This window comes from Arvicola amphibius, chromosome X (assembly GCF_903992535.2).
Source record: "Arvicola amphibius chromosome X, mArvAmp1.2, whole genome shotgun sequence".
NCBI classification, from domain to species: Eukaryota; Metazoa; Chordata; class Mammalia; order Rodentia; family Cricetidae; genus Arvicola; species Arvicola amphibius.
In genome coordinates this window covers 41,578,480-41,587,856 of record NC_052065.1, presented here as the reverse complement: position 1 = coordinate 41,587,856, position 9,377 = coordinate 41,578,480, and the positions used below count along the sequence as shown (strand labels likewise).

The 9,377-nt window shown below is 33.3% G+C and overlaps 1 protein-coding gene across 1 annotated transcript; it reads left to right on the top strand.

The window, feature by feature from the left end:
- The first annotated feature begins 8,336 nt into the window (after positions 1–8,336).
- LOC119805313 (60S ribosomal protein L27-like) lies at positions 8,337–8,747 on the top strand. Its single transcript, XM_038317254.1, has one exon. The coding sequence runs from the start codon at positions 8,337–8,339 to the stop codon at positions 8,745–8,747; it is 411 nt and encodes a 136-aa protein (XP_038173182.1).
- Positions 8,748–9,377: the final 630 nt, after the last annotated feature.

Genomic DNA, 9,377 nt, shown 5'->3' with positions numbered 1-9,377 from the left:
ATAGTAAAGATTTGGTTGGTAAATTTGGAAGCATGTGATCAGTGTAATAAAAAGTAGAGAGGGAAGTGACTGGAGGAGTAGTTAAGAACATGGTTTTAGGATCTGAGAATATGAGCCCAATTTTCACAGCTAACATCTGTTACATCTGTAACACATGAGTTGCAAAATATTAATCTTAGGTTCTTAGTGGATAGGTCAAAAGTAAATGGGCTAGCAAAATGGCATAGAGGGTAAAAACATTTACTGAGGAAGATAAGTAAGTGGAAGTTGATATCCAAGCCCACACTAGAAGGAAATAACTTATTATGGAAATTTGTTGACTGGTATTATATGTATGCTATGGAATTTGTAAGTCCTAATTTCTACAGCACACATAGTCAAAGACACAGACACATACACATACGCACACAAATAAATAAATAACAGGGGTAATGAAAGCTACTTGTCATACATAATTTTACAGAAAGTCCAATAAGATAATTATGTGGAAACTCTAAAATAATCAAGTACCATTCAACTATGAAATGCCTTGTAGTAATTAACTTGATAAGATAGTTAAGGACTTTGAATTCTAAAAATATAATCAAATATGTTCAATAAAGTATTTAGAGTGGGACCAAGACATGAGTCAAGTATATTTTAAGAATTATGTATAAGCGCTCCTTTAAAAGTATAGTAAACCTTAGCAAGAAATTTGAAATTAGAACCTGTACTCGCATATAGTACTTTAAATAAAGCAAGTAATAAATTAATCAAATGAAGATTTAATCATGATTGACAATGAAATAAAGGAGAAATATTTGAAATCTACTCCAAGATCTTAAATGCCCTGTATATATCAATAGCTCTATATTTGATTTATTAAACTTACTTTCATACCCCCTTTTCTTGAACATTTTTGGCATTCTCAAATTATTCCACACCCAACCCTGTACAATTTCCATTTCTGGTATGCTTGCAAGAAATGTATGTCATATGATTATGCTTCCAAGCTGTTAGTAGTATAATATAATTTTATTGCTTCTCTGAGTGTTACTATACAACTAAAAGTTTGAATGACTCAAGGAAGTTGACTATTATTTGTTATATTAGGTCTAGCAACCATATAAACTACTCACTGAAGTTTGATGTTTTAAAGTTCTCAAATAAATTGTAGGCATGTTCACTCATGAAATTGAAAGCAGACTGACATCTTCCCTTGGCTTCATAGCATACAGATTTGAAAAATGTTACACTTGTAAAGGTAAACCACATCAATTTTATGTTTGTATAAAATATTCTAATATAATAGGCCAATAGAAGACTTTAACATGACAGAAACAAACACAATTTGGGTACAGAAATCCTAGAAAAATACATATATGATTTTCTAAAAAAATTCTTGTAACTTGAAGGGTAATATGGAAAAATAAAAATTCTTTAAAGTAAAATCATTTGCAATTTGTAAAACACAAAATATGACACTACCCACTCTTGTTTTCCAAGTTAAAAGGGAGAAAGTTGTTGTCATATTCTCATAAACTTCTGCTACCCACCACAAATCTGTTGCCAAATGTTGTGTGTTCCCTTTTGTTGTATTGTATATGCTATTATTTTTTTCACTTGCCAAATTAAACCCATATGTTTTCTCTCCATATGGTTTCTATGAAGCATGTAGCTACTTTTCCTGCTTGTGTTTATATATTAAATAAAATTTCACATCAGAGTTCAAAAATCAGTTTGTCTCTTTGAAGTTGCAAATTGGTGCAGAGTCTTTAATTGAATTTGGGAAACTAAACTAATACATGGATGAGACAGAACATTCTCAAGGCAACTTTTACGCAAAGAGTCCACAAAACTTCTCATGTACATTCATGTCTGTGACAGCAAGAAATAAACATTTTAAAATGTGACTATTGAGGATCTAAGAAAGCTCAGAAGACAAAAGGATTACCACACAAGAGATCAACACCCCATAGCTCACACTAGAAGGAGAGAACTGATTACTCAAAATTGTCCTATGAGCGCCACACATGTATAATGGCACACATATGCCCATAGCCATGCATCCACACACACAAGAATAAAATTTATGTTAAAAACATACTTATTGCTTCATTTAAAACAAAACAATTTAATTTGTTTGCTAACTATAATAGGGCTATTTAGTTGAAGCCGCTCTCCTAATTTATGTATCAACAGAGAGCTTAAGGAGTTCACCTTCAACTTATGAATAATAAGTACATACTATAAAATTTAATAATACATTAGTTCATAAATTCCATGATTTACATTCTAAAAATGAATAAAAACAATTATAGAAGAGAAATCATGAACCTATATTTTCAAAGTATCAAGTCATTTATATGAATAATTTTTGTATTATTTTCCAAGATATACTTAGTCAAGTATCAAAAGTTAAGTAGGATGGATAGAAAATAAGTGACCCGACTAAGAAATTATAGGGCTTTAATAAAAATTATAAGAGTTAAAATAGTCCTCCCAGCACAACAGTACTACCAGGCATTCAAGAGTCCTGCTCCATTCCTTCTTCTAGGCTGATGTAGAGCATGGTTCAGAGATTCTTGTGCTGAGACCAGATGGGATTTTCTCAGTATTTTAGTTAAAGAAAATAATTCTGTCAATAAATTACAATTGGCATTTTACATTATTACTTGCTTTGATTTCCTTTCCTCCAGTCCTTTCTTTCTTCTTTCTTTCATCCACACTTACCTAAATTAAGTCTTGTTAAATAAGCCATTTGGTATGAATATTTTTTTTCTAGAAGTGACTGTTTACACTTGCAGACTTAGAGTTATAAGTGACTCAAGCCTAAATTTAAACTTGATTAATAGTGTTTTTTTTTTACTTCTGTCTAATGAAATTCACTGGCTTTAATAAGTACTTCTCAAGACAGCATGTCCTTAGCATACTGGCAAGCCCACAGAACTTCTGCTCCTACTTCTTACATGTCAATTTGAGTTTCAGCATTGTATGACAAGCACACTTTTTTTTCTGAGTTAAACGATCATAATTGAAAGTGTGAATCCAAATTTATGGGGAAGAACTCCCTAAATATTAGAGCAGGATGAGACCTTTAGTGTCTATCTACAGACTATGCAAGTGTCAAGAGTATCCAGGAAACACTACTTCTGTAGGGCTGAAATGTAGAGAGAACATGCTTATAATGGCAGGTGTCTTACAACATTTTTGGAATACACATCTATCTATACTAATTCCAACTCATAACTATTAATTAAATTCATAATTCTATCTCTCCCAACTAACTTAGGCAGTAGCATGTAATGAGAAGTATACAGTAAGGAAAAATACATTTAGAGAAAGACAGTGAAGTTCAGTAATAAAATATTTTTTTCAGCTGAGAAATAGCACAGAGTAAAAATTCTTTTAGCTGTGTTTCGTTCTGTCAGCTGTTATAAAATTTGTTATGCAAACATGTAAAATAAGCACTAGAACCAAATAAGTGATCAACAAATGCAGAAAGCTCATTTTGTAATTTGCAAAAGTGTTTCACATATTGAAAACCTTATAAGAGGAGTGGGTAGGGGTGTGCTGGGAGGGAGGCAAGAGGGGTCTGGAGGAGAGTTGGGAAACCTGTAGATGGAATGTAAAATGAAAATAGCTTTCCTATTATCTTAGCATAAGAAGAAAATCAAAATTAGCACAGGACAGTAAAATACATTGTTGAATATCAAAACAAGAAAACTGAAGAGCTGGTTATGATGATACAGGCTGTAATCTCAACTGAAGTCTTGTGGAAAACAGAAAATTCAAGGCCAGGCTCTGCATCTTAGTGAGACCTTGCCTCAAAATAATTTTTTAAACTTCTAGAGAAATAGCTAAACAGTAGAGTCATTGCTCCACATTCATAAGGCTCCTTGTTCATACAGAGCCTTTAAAAAACAGAAATACAGAATAACAGTCTTTCAGGATAATAAACTCTGAGGTTTGATATATAGAAAGGAAAGGGGAAAGTTAAAAGTGATTAATGGTATTTTAGCAACAGAATCACAGGTTAAGGGCAGCTGTCTTAAATGATGAGAAAGGATTCTGAAGGACAGAAAGATACTCACTGAAGGAACTGGGTGATGCTAAGATACCAAGACAGGAGGTCAGAGGAGAGCTCAGCAATGCCTTCTAGATTAAAAAAAAATATGATGGGGTAATTTGATATAGTTTGGATAAGCAGTCTCATTGTTAGAATGAGAAGCATTCCAGCATTATCATTATCAGTTACCAGTGAAAAGGGGCCAAGAAAACTTTAACAGGAAAGATAAGTTTTCAGGAAATTAAAAGTGAAATAAGATATATGAGTAGATGTGAAAAAGAGATTAGCATGGAATTTTTCTTTCAAAAAGTGGAAATAAATCTTAGAAATATCTCATTTCTCAAATAGTAGTCAGCATTCTTAATTTAAATTAACTCTTCCAGAAAAATGGAGCATAATTTTCTATACATAAATAAAGGAAGAGTTATGTTACTACTTGAATATGTAGAACTGTTTTGATGTTTGCCATTTTCAGGCCATGACTATATTAAATATTTCACTTAGCTTAAATTGTATTTTATAAGGAACCCTGGATTATGAATCCAAAAAGTATGTCCTTTGGTTTTTACGTTTATGCCTTCTTTAGAACAAATTGCTTTTTCTTTATATATATTTTGTTCTTTTATTGAAAATTTTGAAATTATATAACAAGAACTTTAAACTAAAAATCTAGGGTTATATTTATTTCTGAAAAATTATCATATTTTCCATTCCTAACCAATTAAACCTAGAAATCCATTTTTGAAATCGTATGAAATTTGAAAATGGATTAAATAGAAAACATACTTAACATCCATTTGCTTTTCACTAATTTTCTTATTCATGCCTCAAATTAACTACATACTATGGATCAAACTGCATCTTGCTTTGAGAATGCATCTGATAGTTTGAATGACATTTTTCTATTCCCTTCAATTAGGCATTGATATTATTAGAAGGCTACGCATTTCTGAAATGTTCTGCTCACTCTTTCCATATTTAGAAACAATGCTTGAAAAGCTTATGCTGGAAAATCCTCCTATCCTTCTGACCTCAGAGGAACTCTGAAACACAGGCTGCAACCACACAGAACCAAGAGGTGAGGGATCACTCACCCAGTGGGGCAACCCACTCTCTAGGCATACAAAATAATTTAGGAAGAAAACATTGATTATGGAGAAAAAGACAGCTTGCTTTTACATTTGCCTTTGAAGTTAAGTCAACAGAATTTTTTTCATCTATACTATTTATAAAGACAGCAGAGTCATTAATTTGGGAACAAGATGAGCCAGTGTCAATTCCCATTTGCCACTTATGAATGGTGTGGTCTAGATTTTGTTCACTAATCATCCAGGGCCTTAATTTCATTGTTGGAATGGTGAGAGTAATATATGTCTTTTAAAGTTTGAATGACATCCGGGCAGTGGTGGCACACACCTTTAATCTCAGCACTCAGGAAGCAGAGGCAGGCAGATCTCTGTGAGTTTGAGGACAGAGCAAGGTCCAGGGCAGGTGCCAAAGCTACACAGAGAAACCTTGTCTTGAAAAGCATGAACATTTTCTTATTAAAGAAATATGAGGGAATTTTTAATTTTTGTCTTCTTAGAGGTTATTCAGCTCACCTATGAAGTCAAATTATGTTTTTGATGAATCCTTGGGTTTCTCCATGTATTCAATTACATCATTTCTTTATTCTTTGTTATGTCTGTGTATCTTTTAAATTCTTGTTCCTATTATACTGTCTCAAATAGTAATTCTCAAACTTTTAATGCTGTGAACCTTTAATACAGCTTCTCATGTTGTAGAGATCTCAACCATAAAAATATTTTTGTTTCTACTTTATAACTGCAATTTTCTATTTCTATGACTTGTGGTGTAAATATCTGATATGCAGGATATCTGACATGCGATCCCTGTGAAAGGGTTAATTGACCACCCCAAATATGTTGCAACCCAGGTGTTGTGAACCACTGGTCTAAATCCTGTATCATTGTAAGAAATGTGCTTAATTCATTCTTTGCAGAAGCATTAGTTTCTTATCTTTAAATACAAGGAAATATGTAGCACTAATAAATCACTTCTATAAATTTGCAGAAATTTTCTGCTTTAGAATCAATGAATGTTGAAAAGTGGAAAAATTTTTTTCTTTGTCAACTGTCATGATTTTCTTATTTTTCTTGTTTTACCTATTTACATGATGGATATGGTAGATTGAGACAATTGGTTCTCACTCTATCCCTCTCCATCTCCCCCTTTCCTTCTCCATCATCCTCTCAATCTCCGTTTCTCTCTCTCTCCCTCTTTTTCTTTTTCTATTTTAATGCCAGAGAAGTATCTCAGGGTCTTGTGCATGGTATGTATTGGGTATGCTAAACACGATGGTGTTTATAGAAATTCACAGTCCCAGCCTTGAAACAAATACTATTAACACACAATGTATATATTGTAGGATATATGTGTGTGTATGTATATAGTACATTATCATGTAAGATTTAAATAGAAAATGCTGAATTTTATATATTTTAATTTTTTCATCTATTAGAGACATTTGTGCATAGGGATTGGTTTATTTTTGTGTTCTACTGTGTTATTCATTTACTGTTGAGATGTTGAGTATTCAATTCATAATTTCACAGTTTTTATGAAAGTGCTTTACCATTGAGATGTGTTATAAAACCTATTTTTCACTTTTTAACTCCAGACAGGTTCTCATCAAGTTGCTCACATCAGTCTTGTGCATGTAATCCCCCTGCTTCAGCAACCTAAATAGCTGAGAATCCAGACCTGTATTACCAGACTCTACTATTCCATCTTTGGTTTGAGTGTTACACATGACTACAAATAGGAAATGTGGCCTTTCCCATTTATGGAAAGAGATTAAGTAAAGTTGGTACCATCTCCCTTTTCAATGTTTCGAAGAATACTGGTCTGAGTTTCAATTGCTGGAGATTTTAAATTATAAATGAAACATTCTTTATGGTCATCAGAGTGTGCAAACTGTGAATTTCTCCTTGTTTGAATTTTCACGTTCATTTAATAAGTTTTGTGATCTTTATCATCCTCTGACATGTAGTAGGGTCTCTTATCCCATCCCTGATATTGTTGGTTTGTGTGTTCAGTTTTTCATTTGTGCCATGTTTTTTAAAAGATCTTTCCAATGAGACTGATTCCATTGAAGAACATCAGATGTTTCGAGAAAAGTCACATGTTTTAAATGGGGGTGGGGAGTAACATCCAGTTCAGTGAATAAAATGAGAGAAAAATCCTTAAAGTGATTGAGAGCATACATTTAGTGTACATTAGTGGATCATTTCATTAATGAGTTGAAGTTTTCTAGATTTTATTGTGTAAGCTCAGCAACATCTAATGTGACTGAAATAACTTCTGTAATTCTGCAAATTTCTAATCAGATGAAGTGTTCTCGATTTAAATACTCTAACCATATGAATGCCTCAGAATAAAAATACAACCGGGAAGAGCTGTTATTGGGGAAGGGGAGTAAGGGAAATTCTTGTAACCTCTCTGGTTGGAAACCCCAAGGGATTTAAAAGAAATAGAGACTCCAGATATGGCTTAGTTTTAATGTTAATGTTATGGCACAGCTGGGACTTGTCCTACATTTCTTCAGAACTCTAATTTACGAAAACTAGATCCTAGCATTTTGATAGCAGATTTGAGACCTCTAAAGCTATTTCTTGTACCATTTTTCCTTACCTTTGCTTACAGTCTATCATATTGCCCTGATTCTTTTTGTGCCTACTCACAGGTTATTGTTAATCTCTTGAAACTAAGAACCTCTATATGAGTTTTGCTTCCTTCTCACAGATCCCCTCAATACCTCATCTTATTCTGCTAAAATAATCATGATAAATAATCAAGAAGGAAAAGATATAACTTTATGTTCTTTTTTTACCCAATTAGAATGACCAAATATACTTTTTCTAAAACATGATTTTTTCTGTAGAAATAGAAGAGGAAGTGAAAAGACAGAAAAAGAAAACTGGAATATGGTTTGCGGAAAATGAACTATAATCTTATGTAGTGCCTTATTGTGTTGTTTGTGCTAGGCTTTGTACCTTGTGACAGACATTTTTCAGTATTGCATTTTATGGGTAGGGAAAGTGTTGATACTCCATTTTTGAAATAATATTCTCAATCAAGCCACCCTGACTGGAATTCAAATGTTTCTCTCACGTATTTTAAAACAAACAAAATATGTACCTAATACACAATTGTAAAAACTAAAATTTGAACAAGAAAAAAAATGATAAAACAGCTTTCTGCTGGGGACCAGCTGCTTGCTGTCGAAATGAGCAAGTTCATGAAACCCGGGAAAGTAGTACTCGTCCTGGCTGGACGCTACTCCGGACACAAAGCTGTCATCGTGAAGACCATTGATGATGGCACCTTAGACCGCCCTTTCAGCCATGCCCTGGTGGCTGGAATTGACCGCTATCCCCGAAAAGTGATTGCTGCCATGGGCAAGAAGAAAGTCACCAAGAGATCCAAGATCAAGTCCTTTGTGAAGGTTTATAACTACAACCACCTGATGCCCACAAGGTACTCTGTGGACATCCCCCTGGACAAAACTGTTGTCAACAAGGATGTCTTTAGGGACCCAGCCCTGAAACGCAAGGCAAGGCAGGAAGCCAAGGTCAAATTTGAGGAACGATACAAGACAGGGAAGAACAAATGGTTCTTCCAGAAGCTTCACTTTTAGGTATATTTTTGTTTAAATCACTAAAAGTTTTTTAAAAAATGATAAAACAATAGTGTTCAATAGTTTTACTCATTAAGCCATTGTTGTTTGTCAACCATCTATCTGATACTTTCCTGGCTATAGCAATTTGGGGGAAATGTTATCGCTATGATATCTTTTCTGCATTTTACTCTTGCATAATTTTGCTCTGTGTTTAATTCGCAATTTCCACTATAACTATTCATTGAGTTAAAGCCTAAAGCAGAGATTGGCACCCTTTCAAAGGAAGTATAATAGATTTTAATTTACTCACATCTAGGGGAGAAATATGTGGATGTTGACAATGAAATGGATTAATATTCCATCCATCTTAAAATTTTAATCACTGGAGAGACAGAGCTGAAATGAAGTTAACTGAAAAGTGTAGATATACTGTCTTAGAGAGTTCAGTAAAAAAAACAACCTGAAAACATAGATGAGGATAGACAAGTTGAAGGTTGATCGCCAATTAAGGCAATGTTGAGGAATGGTGGAACTCTTACAAATTGAAAATTAGTATAAGGTAATTAAATCATTAAGGCACTGCTAATAGAAGAAATTAATATAGATCTCATATGACTTGGTTAACTCCATTGAGTGTGTTGTAATACA